Source organism: Microtus pennsylvanicus, chromosome 2, assembly GCF_037038515.1.
Source record: "Microtus pennsylvanicus isolate mMicPen1 chromosome 2, mMicPen1.hap1, whole genome shotgun sequence".
Taxonomy (NCBI): Eukaryota; Metazoa; Chordata; class Mammalia; order Rodentia; family Cricetidae; genus Microtus; species Microtus pennsylvanicus.
Window position 1 is genome coordinate 69,839,855 of NC_134580.1, and position 20,776 is coordinate 69,860,630.

The 20,776-nt window shown below is 53.1% G+C and overlaps 1 protein-coding gene across 6 annotated transcripts; it reads left to right on the forward strand.

Moving 5' to 3' along the window:
• Window positions 1–451: 451 nt before the first annotated feature.
• Window positions 452–14,966, forward strand: Chst1 (carbohydrate sulfotransferase 1). Of its 6 annotated transcripts, none has more exons than XM_075961470.1 (5): window positions 452–931; window positions 11,436–11,564; window positions 11,854–11,954; window positions 12,119–12,254; window positions 12,895–14,966. In XM_075961470.1, the coding sequence occupies exon 5, from the start codon at window positions 12,937–12,939 to the stop codon at window positions 14,170–14,172; it is 1,236 nt and encodes a 411-aa protein (XP_075817585.1). In that variant the 5' UTR covers window positions 452–931; window positions 11,436–11,564; window positions 11,854–11,954; window positions 12,119–12,254; window positions 12,895–12,936; the 3' UTR covers window positions 14,173–14,966. The 6 variants fall into 6 exon arrangements, with proteins under 6 accessions (XP_075817585.1, XP_075817589.1, XP_075817584.1 ...); XM_075961473.1 differs by having other exon boundaries at window positions 487–931; window positions 11,901–11,954; XM_075961469.1 differs by lacking the exon at window positions 12,119–12,254 and having other exon boundaries at window positions 479–931.
• Window positions 14,967–20,776: the final 5,810 nt, after the last annotated feature.

Consider the following 20,776-nt stretch of genomic DNA (forward strand, 5'->3'; position numbering starts at 1 on the left):
TCCCACAAAACCTCCAGTTCCTCGGGAGCCCGGCTGGGAAGGGAAGACAGGCGCTGGGGCAAGTGAAACATTTCTCTACTTGGGAGTGGCAGAAGCACCACCAAGGTGGAATATGGACTCCAGTTTTGGGTTCTAGAGTCTGCTCTGATTGCACTGGCAGAAGAAAGGATAGTGATTGGGACACAGGGTCAGGATGTGGCTGTAGACGGATTCGGAGATACAGAGGTTTTGGCCGCAAAAATAGAGCATGTGCCTTCCCTCGCGGGGGCGCGGGAGAGAGGGCAGGCCAAGAGGTACCGGTGCTCCTCCGCTTGACATCCTCAACTCGGGGTGGGCGTGGCTGCCCGGCCCGCCGGTGGGTTGGTCTTGGAGTCCTGCTAGAGGGGGTGTCCCAGCGCTGGAGGCCTAAGCTGCGCTGGGGGCGGGAGGGCGCGTGCTGACGGGGTCGGGCGGAGAGGGGGCGGGCGGCGCTGGGGGTGGAGCCGGGACCGCAGCGCCCGACGCCCGCTAGCTCCGGGTTGAAGCAGAGGCTCCCGCTTTAGGCTGGGGACGCTAGAGGGTGCTTTGCGAGGCTCCGGCCTCCGGGCTGCTACTATCCTCCGGAGCCTGGGGCTGCAGTGCTCAGGGTCCGGGTCCCTGATCCTGCGCCCCTCTGGCCAGAGATCGCTCTCTTTCTTCTCCCGGGAGAAGACACTGTGCTGCACCAGTCACCCCAGGCTAGAGCCCCTCCGGGGCATGGAGAGGGGCCCGTGAGGGGACGCGCGGAGGCGGAGGAAGAGACTCCAGAGGAGGGGGGCCGAGGAGCAGGGCGCGGGAGGAGGAGGAGGATGCCGCCGCCACCGCCACCCGCGGGCTCTCAATGAGCCTGACTCTAGACAAGGATGGAGCTGGCGCTGGACGCTGCAGGGGCTCCCAGCGTGCCCGCCACCAGGTATGGCCGGGTCCTGCGGTCCCCGGGGCAGGCGGGAGTGGACTGCGCCGCAGCAGCCGGGAGGGGCGCGGGCGCGGCGGGAGACGCCCCTAGCTCGGGGCCAGTGTCTCTGGGCGGTGCGCGGAGGCGGTGGTGTGGGGCCGTAGAGTGATAGATGCTGGGAGAGCATGGCAGGACTGGTAGCCCCGGAGCGCAGCGATCGCCCCAGCCCCTCCTTGCCCCCATCTGGCGAGGGCAGCAAACTTGGGCTAAGCCCGGGGCTTCCTTTCTCTTGCCGAACGCACTCTGGCGTCTGCTCCGGGGTCACCATCTCACAGCCCGACTCGGGGCTGCCAAGGCTGCCAGAAACCCTGAGGTTCGGGTGCCTCCTCTAACTTTCCAAACCAGGTTTACACCCTGAGGCTTCTTGCTTCTAGCCTCGGTCTTGCATTGCATCCGCTCTCACTATGCTGTGATGGGATGGGCCTTTAGGAGACTAGGTCTGCCTGACGGTGCAGATCCCCCCCCCCCCCCCCGCATAAATAGCCCTAGCTCCTCTCTGAGTAGAACCGGGAGTGTGTGTGTGTGTGTGTGTGTGTGTGTGTGTGTGTGTGTGTTGGTCAGTTCCTCTCAGGCTCCAGAGAGGAGGGACACAGTGTTTGACTTTACAGTAACATTCAACTGTGACCCTATCTGGGACCCATGGGTTAAAAGGCTAAGCTATCTGAGGAAGGTAAGATCTCATGGTCCTACTAGGGGGGTACCTTGGCCTAATTTCAGGGCCTCGCTATGTTACCTCCCCCTACTCCAGGCCTGCCCCCTTTCCAGATTACAATCTTAGTTCTGGCTTCCTGATGGACTTAACAACTGTTTAAACAAGAGGCTCCTGGGCACCAGGGGATCCAGGCCTCCAGGTGCTGGGGATGTTATAGCTGATGGCTGAGAGGTTAAGGCTGGACAGGGAAGGTGCATGTCCTCTCAGGGGCAGGAATTCAGCCCAAAATCTTGTGGAACTTAGAAACAGTAGGAACTGAGGATGGTGGCAGGAGGCAGGCATCCTGGCTGGGCAGGGAGCCGCTTTGGAAAGCCAAAGATACCAGTAGGTGTAAGAGGCAAATAGACAGGGAGCTCATAGACCAGGGAGCGAGATTGGTTTCCCTGGTTCCTCAGTCCCTTAGGTGGGAGGTGGGGCTGGGCTGTCTCACAAAGACACCTAAGCTGGCAGGCAGTTCCCAGGCTCCAGTCCCCAGTAACCACCGCACTTCTAGGCATCATGATGACCCTGTTTCTTTTTCAAAGTGCTTCTGCCGTCATGACTCACATGCTGGATTCACCAGGGAGAGATCAAGCTTCCAATCTATTCTATTCCCTGCCCTCTTGGGGCTTTAGGGAGCTGCAGAAGAAAGGAGGGGGTGGATATGCCCTTGGGTCTTGGACCCCTGCAAGGAGCCTGGCCCCTTAAACTTTCATTGCTTGCTGTTGTCGTCCCAGGTCTTGGTGGGTGAGTGGGTCAAGACCAGCTCAGACCACAGTGTCTGTGGGCTGTGCAAGTGAGAGGCCACTGCTGATATCCACCCAGTACTGCTGGGGCTTTGAGGTCACACTCCTTCCCCTTCCCCAGCACCCTGCAGACCCCTCTCCTCCCCCACCCAGACTCCACATCCTCTTTGCTGAGCATCTATGGAGCTTTGGACCCTTTGCATTTGAGCACCCTACATTACCCTGCTTCTCTCTACCCCGGCCCCCATGTCAGTTCTCCTCAGAGGAGGATGTAGATCTCTGTGCCCTCTCCCAAGGGCCCTGGCTCCAGAGGAGCTAGGTTGAGGGTGCTAGTATAGGAGTAAGCTAGGCTGCCCTGGAGGAGGGATCTGTCATTGTTCCACTGAGTGTGCAGTAGCCTTGGGCGTCAGGTTCTCAGTGAGGTCTGGCTTGTGCCCCCAGGTTCCTCTTGCCTATCTGCTGTGCCCCATCCTTGCACATTGGGAGGCTGATAGTGTGGTGAGAAGGGAGCATCTGACAGTCATAATCTGGTTCTGAGAAGGTCCCGAAACCCTGAGTCACTGTATGGTTTCCATGGAAACAGACTTGTTCAGAGGACTCGGTGTAGCGAGGCATTGGGGGAAGGAAGGGAAACATATAGTAAAATCAGGCTCCACAAGTGTGGTGCAGCTGGACCAACTCTCTTTGCTGGGAAGAGAGATGGGTAAACAAGGTTCCTCACCCCCACCCCCCCAGAGGACAGGCTACCACTCTCCACCCGATAGGATTCTCCCTTGGGGACCACCTCCATGATCTACTGGTTCAGCTTCCAAGCTTCTGGTGACTACTCAGTGTCTCAGTTCCTTTCTCTGCAAACCTAGGGCCTAATAGGCTCCTGAAGGTCAGGTTCCTTATTGGGGAACACACAGCAGCACGCCAGTGTGTGGGGAGAGTGACATGGCTCCTTATCTAATGCGAAGGGATTCACCTGGCTCCCTCCCCTGTGTGCCGGTCAGTGCGCTGACACCTGTCTGGGATGGCCTGCTTGAGAAGAGCCTGGCACCCCCGCTGGGGTCTGGGGGTCAGCCGCTCATTTATTCTCATAGAGATTTATTTAGGCTTTTTCAGCCTGGTACTCTATAGCCTGGCTCTTTTTGAGACTCTCCCTAGCCAGAAACCTGTGAGAAGAAACCCTCCAAGGCTAGATGGCTTTGCTTCACATCCTAGGGAAGGGTTGCTTGCTGAGCCCCTTGGGGCTAGGACAAAGGAGGTATAGGTAGAAAGGGACCTTATGGCAGAGAGAAGGGCTCAGTCCCCATCCCCCGATCCTGGAGCAGCTGGGCCATGTGGTTATGACAATCAGGACTTAGGAGCACAGTCCTTAGGTTGGAGCTGGTAGGGCTGGGAGAGGTTTATTCTAACAGTTCCAGCACCACAGTATTCAGGCCGCCAGTGACACACACGCAGAATCTCCTCCCCAGACCCTTTCTCATTGTAGCACACCCATGACTTGAAGAGCCCTCTCGTATAAGGTGGAAATCTGTCCCCAGCTCCCTGAACTCCCTCCGCCCACTCCTACCAGCTATCTCAGCTGCAACGGAGTTAGCTGCTGGCTCTTCTATTTTACAGATGACAAAAATAAGATTCCTGGGGTTTGCTTACTCGGTCAGGCCAGAACCCAAGCTAACTATGACCTCTCTCAGCTGCACAGCAGCCTGGGGGACTGTTCTCCTCCTTCCCTTTAGCTCTCCAAGAAGCTTGGCAACTGCCTTCTGCCCCCACCCCCACCCGTCTCTGCCAGCGATCTGAGTCTTGCCTTGGGTCTCTCTGGACCACTTTGCTGTCCTCATTGGTGTTCACAACACCTTACAATTTAATATCCTCTGCAAATTTCATTAACTGACTGTTTGCTCCCTCTCTCAGGACCATTAATGAAGATGTTAGATAAGATGTGGCCTGGCACTGGACGGGCAGCCCTGCCCCCACTCCCAGACTCTTTGCCTTCCAGGACTTGTCCCTGGCCTTGCCTCTTCTACTCAGGACTCTTGGGACATGCCCCCTCCTGCCTTTAGGCTCCATGACAAGAGCTGAGGGCCAAGTCTGTTTGAATTAATTTTGTAAGATTACTCGAGGCGCTGTATCAAATGCTTTGCTAAAAATCAAGATATATTACCCTGCCCACGTTCCCTTCATCCACCAGTCTTGTAATTCTATCAGGAAAGCTATCAAGTTTGTCAGGCATGATTTGTTCTTTATAAATCCCCATGGTGCTGTGTGGGGGCACAGGGTTCCCGCGATTTCTAAATGTTTAGAGATCCTCGCTTTGTGTTTGTTCAGTGATTGGAGCTGGAAGGGCTGTAAGCTGGGGACCCAGGGATGCGGAGGAAGGCAAGGCCCCCACTCTTCTCTGGAGTCTCTGGGATGCCAGAGAGTCTCTTGGGACTTTTGAGTAGGAAGGTGCCCCAAACTCGACACTGACGGAGGAAATTCCTGGAGCTACCCTTCAAGGTTTGTGCAGGCTAGAGAAAATGACAGAAGCCTGTGTGTTGCTGACATTCTGAAGATGGCACTAATTCAGTGATGGCTGCGGACCCATCCCTGTGCTGAGGACGCACTGTACTCGATTTGTTTGAGTCCTGTGAATTGGGTGTGCCCTTCCCCTTCTATGTGCCAGGATCAGAAAGGGTCAGGCTGCCTGAGGTTGTGGGTCTGGCTTTCACTCTCCAGCATGGACTGTGGAAAGCTTATAGGCAAGTTCAGAGACTAGGGACCCTTCCACACCCCACTGCCACATCTGACTTTTGTGATCCAGCCACCTAAATGTGCTTTCTTTAAAAAGGGAATTACGTATTCTTAGTTATCTTGTGGGTGTATGTATGTAGATGTGTGCATGCCACAACGTCTGTAAGGAGGTCTGAGGGGAATTTGTGGGCGGTTCTCCTACTACATGGGTCCTGGGGATCAAACTCTGACCAGCAGGCTCGGTGGCAGTCACCTTTACTTGATGAGACATCTCTGGTCCATTATCTAACCTTTCTGAGTCTTACATGTGAAGTAGACACAGCCGTGTCTTCACCCTCAGCTTGCAGGAGGTCCCTTGGGGTAATGCGTGGCAGCCACACCATGAATTCTGAACTTTGGGGAATACCTACATTACCCTTTATTCTAGAGGTCTTTGTAGCAGTCAGAGATTATCATTCTGCTTGTTTCTTGAGAGAAGTGATGAAGGACACACAGGCTTGTGATGTGTTTGGTACCAGATTGGGTGGCACAGTCTAGGAGAAGAGAGAAAGGCTGCCTCTCTGGGCCTTGAGCCTAAGACCTTTATCCAATTCAAGCAATTTCAGACCTGGTGTTTTCTGCTCTGATGTTTTTTGGCTGCAGAGGATTGTGACATTCCTGGGTCGTAGCTTCTAAGTTATCGCTCCCCCGGGGTCCTGAGGTGGGGTGCGGACGGTAACAGCCACATCCAGTTGTGATCATTTTTGTTCTTGTCATTCAGCATGGAAGGGTGAAATAACTAGATCCATTCATATGGCAGGGAGCCCTCAGGAAGAGCAACAGGTAGTCCCTGTCCCCAGCAGGGGACACCACCAGAGGGTGGATGGTGAGGTCATGATTGTCAGGAGCTTATTTGGGGTGGCCCCCTTGGTTCTGGCACTTGCTGCATCTGCTCCTTGTGTCCTGGTGCTGACTGGTGTTCTTATGTGGCCTGGGGTCTAAACTCTGTGGTTGCAATCAGGGCTTGGGTCATTGTAATTGAATGGGCATCCCGGACTTGCTGACAACTAGCTATGTCTGCGGGATCAACCCTTTGTGGGATCCAGGTCCATGGTCATCTCGATCCCTCCTAAACCTCAGGGTTTAGGTGAACCTTGATGCCCTGTCCTCTCTCACTCTCAGTCTCCAGCTCTTGTGCACACGGGGCAGGCGGGCCTCATGCAGGTGTCCAGAGACAGGGGTCCAAGGATGCAGAAACAGGAGGTCACTCTGTCAGCTGCAGACAGGGCAGCAGCTGTGTTGCCCAGCTTCTGCTGCTGTTTCCTCATCCTTGAAGTTGGGAGGATGACTGAAGCCCAAACCAAACCAGAATCCAGTGGGTGGGGCCTTAGTACTATTCCAACCGGCGTGGCTGTGCTAAGGGGGACAGGAAACCGGGGCCTTTCCGTCTGGTGCTGGGGCAGTAGTTCCGCCTCTCACAGGCTGGCCTGGCTGAGACAGGGACCAGCTTTCTGACTCATCTCTCTTCTCGGGTTCCTGTATACTAGGCCCTTGTTTCAGCACAGGAGGGCAGTCACTCACCCCATGTCAGGGAGGACTTTGCTCCCAGGCCACCAGACACAGGAGAGAAGCAACTTCCTTCCCCTAAAGCTGAGGTCCCTGCAGGTGGGACTAGCCCCATGGGCGGGCATTTCCAAGCCAGGAGTGTGGTGGTCCAGGCTAGTCCCTGAACTCACACCAGAGGACACCCCTTCATGAGTCTTGTCTATACCCCACTATGTTGAGCTGTTCCTATCCTCTACTTCCTGCTTCCATCTGTGATTGCTCTGTTTCTTTCATGTCACACCTCAGAGCAACAGAGGGCAGCAGGGGTTGAGCATTTGGTTCAAAGGTTCTGAGCCGCCAAACAACTGGAAGGAGGTTCCCACCCAACCTCCCCATGCAGGTCTTTCCTTCAGGGCTGACGACAACTTTATGAAGACACTTGAGATGGTCAGGCGTGTCCTGTGTCCTCAGTACCTGCACTCATGGATACGGGAATGACTTGCCTGGAGATGGCAGTGTGCCTATGGCAAATGAAAAAGGACTAGTAACCCTCTGTACAGCTGGTCGACTGTGAGAACCCTGACAGTAAGACCTGTTCTTGCTGAGGATGCTCAAGAGTGTCTGGTTCTGCTGAAGCACTCCAGAGGGTGGGCACAGGACACCTGTCGTGCAGATCCCGCAGGAAAGACCTGCAGACCTTACTGGGGTTAAAGTGGAGACAGACGTGGCAGCAAAGAGGAGCACTTTGTTTTCATTGTTTCACGGACTGGAACACCTGCCACGTCTCTCTGTGTCCGCCATACTGCTAATTCTGAAGGATGCTCCAGCACACAGCCCTCGGGAACTTGTCCTTGGGTTTTGTTGGGATTTTGGTGGTATGTGACTTTGGAGACCTCTTGGGAGATCTCATGATCCCAGCCTCTATTCACCAGATAACTTACAATCATGTGTTTTATCTTATGGATCCTGTAAAGCGTGTGGCTGTTATTTTCCTTTTCCCATTGGCTGCCAGGAAGCTCTACCCCATAAACCCACAAGTTACTTGGTGTTTGGAGCGGAGCTGGCGCCATCTTTAATGCTTCCCGGATCTTCTTTTCTCTTTGCCCTGTTTTCATCACCTCATTTTCCTTGGTAGAAAAGAAATCCCCTGGCTGTTTTCCTTTTAAACCGTAACCAAACAAACGTCTATGGTGGATCAGAGCTGACAGTGGGTTTAGACGTTCAGTTTCCTGAAGTTGCCTTCCAGCTAAGCTCCTCCTTGTCCAAGTGCCCTGCCCTCGGAGCCCAGGAGTCCCCGTGCCGTGGTTTTGTTCAGGTGGCCGATGCTCAGGCTCATTTCTCTTGCTCTCTGCGCCCTGCTCACTGGGCTTTCAGAAAAACATTTTGGGGAAAGAAGTCACTTGTCCTCAACCACTCCCTGCAGGCTTCAGTCTCTCTAAAGCCCTGCTTATTGCAGGTCCTGTGTGACCTCAGCAACCTCCAGTCAACCATTGTCCCTCAGGTCTACCTGCTCAGGGTTAGTGTTTGACTGTAAGGCAATGAAGTCTTGACCAGGCGTGTTGAAGGCTGGAGAGGAGAAGCTGATTGGCGGTGTCACCAGGGCAAAGAAGGGAGCACTAAGACGGGTCAGGGATAGTTGTTTCAGTGGCCAACCTTGTCTTCAGACACCTCTCCAGCTCCTCCCCGGGGATGAGGTCACTCCACAGGACTATTCCCAAACATAATAAACTCAAAGCTCCCTGTAAGCAGTGCCCACCCCTCCACAGCCTCTTAGCTCCTCTCCTGGGAGGAGAATGGGATGGAATGGGGAGTGAGACTGAGCTGGTGGTTGGTGGGGAGGGCAGGCACTGAATGCTGCTCTCTCCTGGAGAGTGACTTGAGTTTTCCCACTGTCCACGGGGTTTTCCCTCTGTCCCATGTGAACGTGGCTCAGCTGGCCCTAAATATGGGGTGCGTCCTTAAGGTAGAGAGGCGAAGATCTGAAGAAAGAGATCTGAAGAAAACTCTAGGTACAAATAGGTGTGAACCAGTGTCACTAACCTAGTGACAGGCAGAGATGCAGGGCATTCCTGCTAGTGGCGTTGTGTACACTGCTTCTCCAGCCTGGGCACTGTGGGGCGGGCAGTGGGGAAGGTCAGGAGTAGAGAGCCAGACTGTCTGTTGCTGCTAGCCTCTTTGTGGATCGAAGTCAGAACTTGGGTGGAGGTGCCATCATCACACTTTCCTGCAGTCTGCAACACCACACCTCCCACCCACCACAGGACCTTTGGCCCTCCCTTTAAGCCTCCGTTCCCAACACAACAAAGCTAAGAGGCTGCACTACCAGTTCTGGCCACTAGAGTAGGCAGAAATAACACCGCAGCAGTCTAGAGCAGAAAATTCTGGTAGGGTAAGTGGTTTGGGAAGGAGTGGTGGGCAAAGTCTTACAGAGGTCTGCCTCTATTAGAGCAGACTCTAGGGGTGCAGGTAATTATTTCTGAGGTGCTTCCCTAAGGCAAAAAAGCAAAGCAAAATTTAGGAGAGCTTTGCTGGGGTCCATGGAGCTGGGGCCAAAGGTCACTTGTCAATTGCAAGGCAAGGTCTTGTCATAATGCTGGGTATGAATAAATATTTCATGTCAGTTACAGCCACTGCTCTGGTTAGGCCACCTTTAGAGACTGCAGAAGTGAATTCAGACCCAGCTGGTGCTCAGCCGATGTGTGTGCCCTCTGATTGGCAGCTGGTGTGATGCTGGCTTAAGCTCTTAGCTGCAAATCAGAGCTTCTCTGTGCAGCATCCTCCTCCACTCCTGACTGTGCTGCTGCAGTCGGAACCTTCTCCTGGGTGGGCACTAGCTTCTCACAAGAAGGTGGGATTCTGGATTTTTGTGCCCAAGGTTTGACCCATCAACGAGGGAGGCCATACCAGAAACTACTGGAAACCCAGGAAGGGGTATGGCCCCCCAAGTCTGTCTTGGAAGAGTAGAGCATTGAGAAATCTCTTGCAGAAGCCAAGACTTGCCTGGGAACAACCAGACCTGGCCCCCGGGCCTTGGTTTCCAGGACAAATGCCTCTGGCATACCAAGAACCCTTGGCCAACTCTGGGCTTGGCTGTGCCAGGCTGGCAGGAGAGCAGGGCACGCTCAGTGGGTCCTAGCATCCTCCTTCCTGTTCTCATGCTCTGCCTTTGCCCTCCTGGAAGGCGGGCACGTGGTCCTCAGCTGGATCTCAAACTTGTGCCCACAGTGCCCGTGCTGTACCTTGAGAGAAGTCTCCTCACCTTAGGGGACTACGTCTCTGAGAACAACCTCAACTCTTAGACCTGCCTTTGAGTTTCTCCAAGTGGTGTGGGAAAGGAAACTGGGGAAAGAGCTCGGACTGTCCCTCTTCTCCTAGGCAAGAAGCATGGCTATCCTCTGAAGAGACCTGTGTGTATTCTCTTTAGAGCTGCAATTGCAGGGTGGGGTGCTAAGGGCCAAAGAACCCTGTCTTGATGCAGACCAGAGATGAAATAGAGGTGGCACTGGAGCAGATTCAGCAAATGGATTTGAACATGAGTTTGGGGCATGAACCTGAAAAAGCTGTTGTAATCCAAGGAGCCTCAACTTCTTTTTCTGCTAAATGGGCTGTGGGGTGCTGATCTCATAGCCTTGAGGTGGGGCAGGGGTGGAGCACTCACACAGGAAGACAGGGAGCCCTCAAGAGTGCTGACTTTCTGTGGTCTTCGGTCAGTGCCTAGTGGTCTAGATCACTGGTAGATGCCTGTGAAGAAATGTGACTGAGTTTGGTGGAGTCACAGCTGAAGAAAGGAGGCTCTGTTGTTGCTGGTGTTCCCTGGCTGGAAGAGTGCTGGGTTTCTCTTGGGGCACCTGGCAGGGACCTGAGATTAAAGTAAAGAGGGCTTCCCACTCTCCTCAGTCCTCCCTCCATGGGGCAGCGTCCTCTGCCACAGGGGCTATGTTGAGTGTGGTCCAGACCATGACTTTGATCATACTGAGAGGTTCCCAAGAATCCAGACTGTGCCTCTTACCCTATTAGCTGCCTCTCGGTGGTGATGCAGTACTGATTTCTACACGTGGTAGTGGAGTTTCACATTTTAAATGGGATTCCCAGATCTCAAGCCTCTACCATTGTGCCCCAGGCCCCATGCTAGTCCCCAGGCAAGCAGGCTCTGCCTTTTTCCTTGGGACACTGAGCCAAAGGTGAAGGGATTCGAGTGCTGGCGAGACTGTTGAAGAGGGACTCAGGTCCCTGCTGGTTCCCAGTTGTGAGTCATACAGTGGTCTTTGAATTCTCCACCCGAGCAATGGGAGTAGGCCCATGATCTACCAGAGCAGTTTGTAAGGAATGACAGAATATCCAAAATGGTGACTCTGTTTGCTCGGGAGATGGAGTCTACCTGCCAGCCACGAGCCAAGAGCCAACCAATAGCAGGCATAATGACAAAAGAGAAGGTGCATCCCGAGTCTCAGAGCTCCTCCCCTTCGGTTCTGGCCCCTCCCATGCTGGCTCATGGGTGGGCTGGGACAGTGAATTGGGTGCATGTTTGAAGGCCAGGTGTGCCTGAGCATGAGAAAGACTTGTGTCTTGGGGAGAAAGTATACAGCTTCCAGAAGGGGGTTAAAGCCATAGGTCCCAGCAGGTACTGCCGCCCGTGCGGTGGGCCCAGACCTGCTTACAGGGTGAATCTGCTCGTTTGGGTAAATGGCTTAGGGCTGTGAGCACTTAGTAGGTGCCATCTAAAGCCGTGCTGGCTTTGGTGTTTTAGTGGGGTTTGGTAAAGTGTGCCTTTGGTTTTCAGGTAGCTGTCGTGCATGCTGCACATGGTTGAAAGAAGACCCTTTTGCCCAGCTGTCCCTTTGGAGCTACCTTCTCCACCCGAAGGCCTGGGTGACCCGCCTGCATCGCAGGACCAGTTGAATTCAGAAAGGTCAGGGTTGTTCCATTCATTTCCAATACAGAACCCCTTTGGGCCTGCCACCTCAGGCACTTGGCATGCATGCTAGCTAGAAGGATCATGGCTTGTTGTGGGGAGAGGGGTGGGCAATAGAGGTTGCAGCTTGAAAGTTGGGGCTTCGTGGCTCATGGATGGTATTGGATCAGCTGGAGCCCTGAGTCAATGCAAGGGAGCAGGCAAAGTCACTGTGCCTTGGGAGCAGACTGTGGGGTAAAGAGAGGGAGAATGGAGCCCAAGCACACCCTGCCCACTGTCCCTGCAGCTGCTGGCCACAGGCCTGAGGTGCAGATCACTGCACTTCCTGGACAGGTTGGATTTAAGACACTGGCAGCCAAGTCTCCACTGGGCAGCAGTCCTTTTTCGGTAAGTGCTGAGGTCCCTGACCCTGGGTCTGGGGCAGCCCTGGCATCTCTTGGGACATGGTGACTGAGTCAGCATCCCTTGGGCCACCTTGCAAGATTGCTTGGGGCATGTTGTGAGCCCATGGCATGCACTTCCCTTTCTACCTTCCTATGGCCCCTTGCTAGCCTCTCTCTTGTGGACCAGAGGGTGAAGGAGCAGCTTATCTGGGCAGCGAGCATCACTGCCTCACCGCCGGAAGCAAGCCTTAGGTCCTGGACAGAGACACATCCCAGCAGCCTCTGGGATCTGCCCCTGCTCCAGGCCAGTTGACTATAGCACTAAAGGTGCCTCGAAGTCCCCCTTTGGAGGTAGCTGGGCTCCCTCATTTGCAAGGGAGAACGGCCGTGGCCCAATGTGGGCACTTTCTGGCCCTGCTGGCTTCTGCTGTGAACTTAGAATTAGTGGGGCACAAGTCCTTGCTCTCTAGGACTTGTGTCTTGGGGGAGGAAGTGGGTGTATCTCCTTCCTCGGAGGGTAGCTAGAGGATGGGTAGAAAGAGTAGTGTCTGGGTATCAGCCTGTGTGATTAGAAGATGATCTTCATGATCCAGGAGATGCGGGCAGAAGCCACAGGCAGGGGCAGGGTGTGGCATAAGGCAACCCCTAAATGCAGGAGTTGTGGGAATTGGACTTTGGCACAGTAAGTGGGTTGGCATAGGGAAACCAGAGCTCACTCTAGGAGGCTTCTGCAGTCACAATTTACTTAGCTCTTGGGGCACAGGGAATCTATCTGTTTCGCTCTCAAAAGCTCCCAGGAGACACCAAGAAAATGACCGTCCAGTGTAGGCTTTGTAGGTCCTAAGGGATGTGTGAGCACTGGGCAGGGCTGGGTGTTTTCCTGGATTCCATGAAGACTCTTGATGATATGAGACACTTAACCCTTGGCTGTCCTCTGTCCACAGACCCTGTGCCTTGGAGCAGCAGCCCCATGACGGTGCCCAGCCATGCAATGTTCCTGGAAGGCTGTCCTCCTCCTTGCCCTGGCCTCCATTGCCATCCAGTACACAGCCATCCGCACGTTCACTGCCAAGTCTTTCCACACTTGCCCTGGACTGACAGAGACTGGACTGGCAGAGCGGCTGTGTGAGGAGGGCCCCACCTTCTCCTATAACCTCTCCAGGAAGACTCACGTCCTCATCCTGGCCACCACACGCAGCGGTTCATCCTTTGTGGGCCAGCTCTTCAACCAGCACATGGATGTCTTCTATCTGTTCGAGCCTCTCTACCACGTCCAGAACACTCTCATTCCCCGCTTCACCCAGGGCAAGAGCCCCGCAGATCGTAGGGTCATGCTTGGGGCCAGCCGGGACCTGCTGAGGAGCCTTTATGACTGTGATCTCTACTTTCTAGAGAATTACATCAAGCCGCCACCCGTCAACCACACCACTGACAGGGTGTTCCGCAGAGGAGCCAGCAGGGTCCTTTGCTCCCGTCCAGTGTGCGACCCTCCAGGGTCTCCTGATCTGGTTTTGGAGGAGGGGGATTGTGTGCGCAAGTGCGGCCTGCTGAACCTGACCTTGGCAGCTGAAGCTTGTCGTGAGCGCCCCCACGTGGCCATCAAGACTGTACGGGTGCCTGAGGTGAATGACCTTCGAGCCTTGGTGGAAGACCCCAGGCTGAACCTCAAGGTCATCCAGCTGGTACGAGACCCTCGTGGCATCTTAGCTTCCCGGAGTGAGACCTTCCGGGACACCTACCGACTCTGGCGGCTTTGGTACGGCACAGGAAGGAAACCCTACAACCTGGATGTGACACAGCTCACCACAGTGTGCGAGGATTTCTCCAGCTCCGTGTCCACCGGCCTGATGCGGCCCTCCTGGCTCAAGGGCAAGTACATGCTAGTGCGCTATGAGGACCTGGCCAGAAACCCCATGAAGAAGACAGAGGAGATTTACGAATTCCTGGGTATACCGCTGGACGGTCATGTGGCGCGCTGGATCCAGAACAATACACGGGGCGACCCCACTTTGGGCAAACACAAGTACGGCACGGTGCGCAACTCTGCGGCCACGGCTGAGAAGTGGCGCTTCCGCCTCTCCTATGACATTGTGGCCTTCGCCCAGAATGCCTGCCAGCAGGTGCTGGCCCAGCTGGGCTACAAAATGGCCAACTCAGAGGAGGAGCTGAAGAACCCGGCCATCAGCCTAGTGGAGGAGCGCGATTTCCGACCATTCTTGTGACCCGAGTGTGGTGGGGGTGGGAGGCAGGTGGCTCTGGTTTTGCTGATGTGGACCTGCTATGGACGGTTTTTTAAAACTGTTGCCTTATCTCCCTCCTCCCTCTCCCACCCTGTCTGTGTGTCCTTCCCACCTCTGCCCACTCCCCTTCTTCCTGCCTTTCCCATCCTGTCTGTGTGTCCTTCCCATCCCTGCCCACTCCCCTCCCTCCTGCCTCTTTGACCCTGAAATTTGCACTATGTCTCAGAGGGGACTCACTGGGACAGAGGATGTTGAATCCCTCTGTGGATGGGGACAGTGTTTACAGGCACCCACTCACACAGTCACACGTAGGCACACAAGGAGAGGCTCCCCAGCACACAACTTCCACCTTCTGCAACTGTTTTCTCATTGTAAGGGATGGATACAAAGGGACCAGCTCTCCCAGTTTAGGAAAAGTGATCACCCCTCCCCCATCCCTGCTTCCTGCCCCAGATTCCTACTCCCTCTCATGGGGCACCTGTCCCTCCTGCGCACCTTTGCCTGATGGTGAGCAAGGTTTTACTGTGAGGTGAACCGGGACTTCTTCCTTTCTCTCTGGTTTGTGATGAGCTTGTCTGTCTGAGTCTTGTGGCAACCCCTGGATCAGTAATGGCTGATGAATCTTAGAAGTTTCTGTTTGATCCTGGGGTCTCTCTGTGATATTTCTTTGTGCCAAAAAAAAAAAAAGACAAAAAATGTGGATCAGTTTGCTAGATGAAAATTGAAATGCTTTGTGTTTTCTGTAAATAAAAGTGTGCAGTACTGTCTGAGTGTGATTTGGGGGCCTTATGAGTGTTAATCAATGGGCTCTGGAGATCTGGAGAGTCCCTGCTTTGGAGATGAGATGGAGGGAGAAAAGGGAGAATTAAATGACAAACCTGTCGCTCGGAACTTTCATTTTTTTTTAAAAGAACTAGAGTATTCCTTTTAAATTCCTTGATGATTGCATACATACAAACAACCTATTATGATCATATGAACCCCCAGTTCCCCCTTCCACTTCACCCCACCTTTCAGATCTCTTACCACCCTCCATGCTGGCTTGGGGCTTTCAATCTTATTACCTTCTCATCAGCCGAAATGGGTGGCATCTTCTGACCAGATGCCCAAAGTATTTAAAGGAGTTATGGTGTTGGGGTTCAGAGTGGCGTGAGGTAAGAATGAGCCTATTCTCTACCAGATGTACCTCCTTCAGTTAGGAGATCTGGGGCTAGGGAAGCTGGGGAGAAGTTTCCTGGTGTGTAGGCCTGCTGGGGATCTGCTGCGCTCACTCCCCATCTTTCCCGGGAAGCTCCCCAGTCCTCACTAGAAGAAACAGACGTAACATGACATTTAATAGAAAATAAAAATGGTATGCTTTACCATGATTTAAGAACCAAAAAGCAGCCGGCCCATCCGTCTAGCTGGTTAGATCAGGTAGCCCAGGAGCGAACCCCCTCTCCCAGCAGAGCACAAGCCCCAGACTGCCATCTCTAAGCTCCCAACTACAGAACATGGAATTTACCATAAAACAATAAATCTGGAGCTTCAGCAATCACCACCATCTCCATTTTTTTTTATGTGTGTGGGGTTTTGGTTGCACGCACTGTCTGTATGCCTGGTACCTGTGGAGGACAGAAGAGGTCGTTGGATGCCCTGGAACTAGAGTCATGCTTGGTTGTGAGCCTGTGCACGCTGAGAGTTAAACCAGTCCTCTGGAAGAAAAGCCAGTGCTTTTAACCACTGAGCCATCGCTCCAGCCTCCGTCCTCACTGTTTTTAAGTGCACATCTTATCTATAGTATTCAAGCTTTATCACCATCCTCCTCCATAACTTTTCATCTTGTAAAACTCAAAGTCTGTTCCTTCAAAACAACCCGTCCCTTTCTCTCCCACAGCTCCTAGCAACCATCCCACTTTCTGTCTGTGTGTTTCTCACTACTGTGAGTACCACATATAAATGGAATCAGGCAACATTTGTCTTTTGGTGCCTGGCTTATTTCCCTGAGCACGATGTCCTTAAAGTTCATCACCTTGTACACCACATCAGCCTATCCTTCCTTTGTAGGGCCAGTACAGCCCACAGTTTGTTTATCCATCAGACCTTCAGTGGTCCTTGGGTTGTATCCATGTTTCAACAGCTGTGGACAGAGAGTATACTCAGAAGTGTAATTGCTGGACCCTCTGGCAATCATTTTTAGTTATTATTAGACCTGCTCTGTTTTCTATAGTGGCCATGCTGTTTTATTATCGTTTTTTTTGGGTGTGCATGAATTTCTGTGTGTGGGTTGTGTACCTGTGTGCAGGTGTGCACGGTGGCCAAAAGAAGGTACCAGGTGTCCTCTGTCACTCCATCTTATTTCTCTGAGGCAGCGTTTCTCCTTGAGCCAGAAGTTTGTCACTGAGAGCCAACAAGCCGTATCAAACCTCCACTCTCCTCTGCCCACAGCACTGGGGTTGTAGCTGCGTCTGCAGCTGCACCTGGCTTGTTAGATGGGATTTGAACTCAGGTCCTCATGCTTGCACAGCAGACATTTTATCAACTGAGCCCTTTCTCCAGCCTCTGTACTGCTTCGTGTTGCTGTACCACACAGGGTTTCTACCACTCCGCATCCTTTTCAACTCCTCCTTTCCTCCTCCCTTTCAGTGGGCCCACCCTAATATTTGTGTGATGAGCTAGCCTATTCCAGTCTCACTCACTAGGAAGGTCTGAGTGGTGTCTCAGGTCATGTGCCCAGATATCACAGGCCCTGGCTCTAACTTCCATCTTCCTAAGGTTGTGCCCTTGACTGTATAATGACTTCCCAAGCTGCAAGAAGGAGAAAGAATGGGAAAGGAAGGCAGAGACATACTTCTGCTTGCATGAGTACCTCCCTTCCATTCCTGATCACATGGACGTAGATAGGTGTAAGAGGACCTGGGGCTCTCATCTCAGTGGCTGCCCTGCTCTGTGAAGGACCCAGGATGGATCTCCCTGGGATTCAGGGTCCTCTCGTGTAGAAGAGGAGGCAACACTATCAGAACCAAATGCTAGCTGAAAAGCCTGCCAGGAGTGGTGGGCAGGGTGGGGCTTGTCACTGCTTTCTGGCTTACAGGACTTACACCCAGGCTGTGGGAAAGACTTCATATCATGACATCATTTGTGGTCGCTGCTCGGCCATTCTAACATCAGAAAAGGCTGACTTTAGCCACGACCACTGCTAGATGGTCCTTCTTCTGATAAAGCAGACTAGTTGAGTGTGTTACGTGTGTGCACTCGTGTGTGGAGACCAGAGGTTCCTCAGGAGCCATCTATCTTGTTTTCCCATACAGGGTCTCTGACTGGGATCTGGGGCTTGCTTAGGCTAGGCTGGCTGGCCAGTAAGCTCCAGTGCTGGGATTGCAAGTTCACACCAGCCTGCCTGGCTTTTTAAAATGAGAGTTCTGAGAACTGAGTTCAGGTCCTTGTGGTTGCACAGAGAACATCTTATAGACGGAGGCATTTCCCTAGAACCTCAGGCAGCTCCCCTATGACCAACCTGAGCCAGGGTCCCCTCTCCTTCAGAGAGTGACTTTCTGTTAGAATTGGGAGACACCAGAGATTCCTTCAGATGGAAGGAATCACTGCTACCCCTATGCCTGGGGTCTTTGGGAGAAAGCTCTTTGCTGTGAGACCATTTACTTGCACATGTATTCAATATATTCACACAGTTTTGACTCTTACATGCAGGCTTTACGGGTGTGAGAATTCTTTCAAGCAAAACCACCCAGTGAAGGTGAGCGAGCGAGAACATGTGTGCAGTAAATATAACCATGGGTCGAGCCACAGACACAGCTGGGCCACACAGCCTCTTGATGTTAGAAATGTCATTTGTGATGACCTTAAGATCTCATTCTTCCTGCTCTTGGAGATTAGACAAGTCAGGGTCACTTTAGTGGTGGTCTAGGGAGGGGGGAAGAAATTGGCCTTTCAAGAAGAATGAGAAGGCTGCTCCCAACCTGGGGAGAACTACGTGCCACAGTGTGGATGGGAGGCCTAGGGTGTTATGCTGGGAGAGGCTGCACCAGGTATATGTGGGCTGAACTAGCCCCAACCTTCATCTTTTCAAACTAGCAAACTTTGCCACGCCACCAGGGGTGTTTAACCCACGAGCCTCCAGCTGCCCCAATCTCATGTGGCCCAGGATGGCCTCAAAGGCAGTAGGTTGCTAAGGAAGGCAGTGGCTTCTGATCTTCCAACTCCTGGGTAGTAGGAGTGTGAGCGTGTGCTACCACACTTGGAATTACGGGTGATGAGACTCCAACTTCAAGCCTGTTAGACAAGCGCGCCACTAACTCAGCCACGCAGACGTTCTTCAGATGATCAAACGACACGGATTTGAGAACGTCCCTGCTTCTAGGACAGACCCAGGTTCTCCTGCTGCTCTCTGCAGCCTCTGCCCCCCTGGCCCTTCACCCTGTAGTCCCCATCAGGTTATCTCAGACCTTGAACACACTGAGGTAGACTTTTACAGCCACGGCCCCCCATTTGCTCATGTCTCCCTTACCCTGGGGGTGCGCGGTGCCTGCTCACAGCCACTTGGGGCTTAGCCAAGTGACTTGCTTCAGTCAACAGAAGGAGAGCAATTGCAGGGGTAGGAGAGAGGCTGCCTCGTCTGTTGTGTGAGGGAGGTCCAGGCTGACTCTCCAGAGGGTTTGAGGGCACGAGCTGGGAAACACAAGAGCCCTAGTTAATAGCACCCACAGTCTGGTCTGGATAGTTAGAGGCACCTGACTGAGTCTAGCCCGATTTCTGACTCGGCAGTGAGGATTAAAAGCGTGTCTGTTGTTTGAAGATACTGACTTTCAGAACAACTTGTTACAGGGCCAATTCTGACTGATACATAGACTCTTGTCCCTGCCGGAGTCTTTACAGACCGCTCATTATGCCTGAACCTCCGTTCCCTTCTTTAGTTAAAGTTTGTTCATTCCTTCAATCCCAACTTAATTATCAGCACTTTCTAAATCTTACCAGTTCATTTATCTTGATCACAGGTCCATACATAGCTGCTTCTCTATCGCGTAGATCCCAGTTACAGGCCCTTTCAGCACCGTGCACATCTCTTTTATAGTGTTTACTGCAGTTGTAATCACACCTTTACTACAGGGCCCGGTGCACAATAGGTGTCCAATAAACACTGGCTGACCAAGTACGAGGATGAATAAAACAGGTGTCCCCCAGCTGATAAAAGAGCTTGCCTGTCTGGGGCCTTCACACAGAGCAGGCAAGGCTTCCCGAGGATCCAAGGGACCGAACAACTCGTGCCCTCCCGGAAGGATGCTGGCTTATTCCAGGAGGCCGAGCTTGGCTTTGTTCCACATCCTCCCCTGACGTCCCGAGTCTGCACACCAAAATCAGTGTTCCAGTTTCCTTGTGATGGCAGCACCTGCCTTGATGCTTGTTATCATTTGCTGGGATGTAACTGAGTAACAGTAAGCTCCACACAGCCTGGATTACAGTTTGCAAATCTTCCTCTCCTGTCAGTCAACCCTTTCTAGCAGTGGTTTCCTGCTGACCATGGAGGTCCCTCTTTCTAGCCAGGAAATGGTGTTCTCAGTGCCACGACGCAGGACTGGCCCTGAATCCACGTCTGTGTATTATTCCAGAAAACTTAGATCCTGAGGCATGCACGAGTCACTTCCTGGTCTTGTCCCCAGACTCCGGCTGGTCTCACACTGTGGGGCTAAACTGCCTGCATCCTGTATTTTCTTGCAGCAAACACTTCCTCTGTTTGTGTGTTCCCACCTGCTCACCTGGTCCCTCTCCCTATTAGTCACAAACACATTGCATGCAATCCTGGGGAGCCCATGGAGACCCCACTTCCTACAAGTGAAGAGGGTATTGTCCACCTTCCTGATCATCCCCTCCTCAGAGAAACTTCTGTCTGAGGAGGGATCTCTCTAGGCCAGAATGCCTTTCCTGGTAGGAAAATTGCCTCATCAGATGACTGGAACATGACAGTCGTTCAGTGAAATTTTGCTGAAAAAGTCCATTTGGGGGTTTTCTCATTTGAATTGTTATCAGTGGTCAATGCTACACCTCTCTAAGATGGCCAATGATGACAGCTGATGCCAAAGAGAAAGGAAGTGGGGTAAGTTTGTGGTTCCCACAGAAGGATGGCCATGCACAGGGACAATCTGGCCCACTCACAGTGGGATGCTCAGAGACTCCAGGCTTCAACAGAGGATAGATGCTGGCCTAGTTTTAGCTTCATCGCCTGACAGAAAGCCATGGAGGGGAGAAAGGGTTTATTTTAGCTTTCTGTTCCAGGCCGCAGCCATTTACCACAGGGAAGCCAGGGTGGCAGGACTGAGCAGTTAGTCAAGAGATGGTGTTGTTTATTTGCAGTGTCAGGAGCAGGGGGAGTGAGCGCACATGCACTGCACGAGTGCTCAGCCTTCTCTCGCCTTAGCAACGGAAGAATCACTTACCCCAGCCAAGACAGTCTCCCACAGACATGCTCTCAGCTAACCTGATCTAGACAACCCTTCATTGAGATTCTGGATCTTCGAGAATCACTTACACCAGCTAAGACAGTCTCCCACAGACATGCTCTCAGCTAACCTGATCTAGACAACCCTTCATTGAG

Coding starts and splice junctions, on each gene's coding strand:
- Chst1 (XM_075961470.1), top strand. CDS start 12,937: ATGCAATGTTCCTGGAAGGCTGTCCTCCTCCTTGCCCTGGCCTCCATT.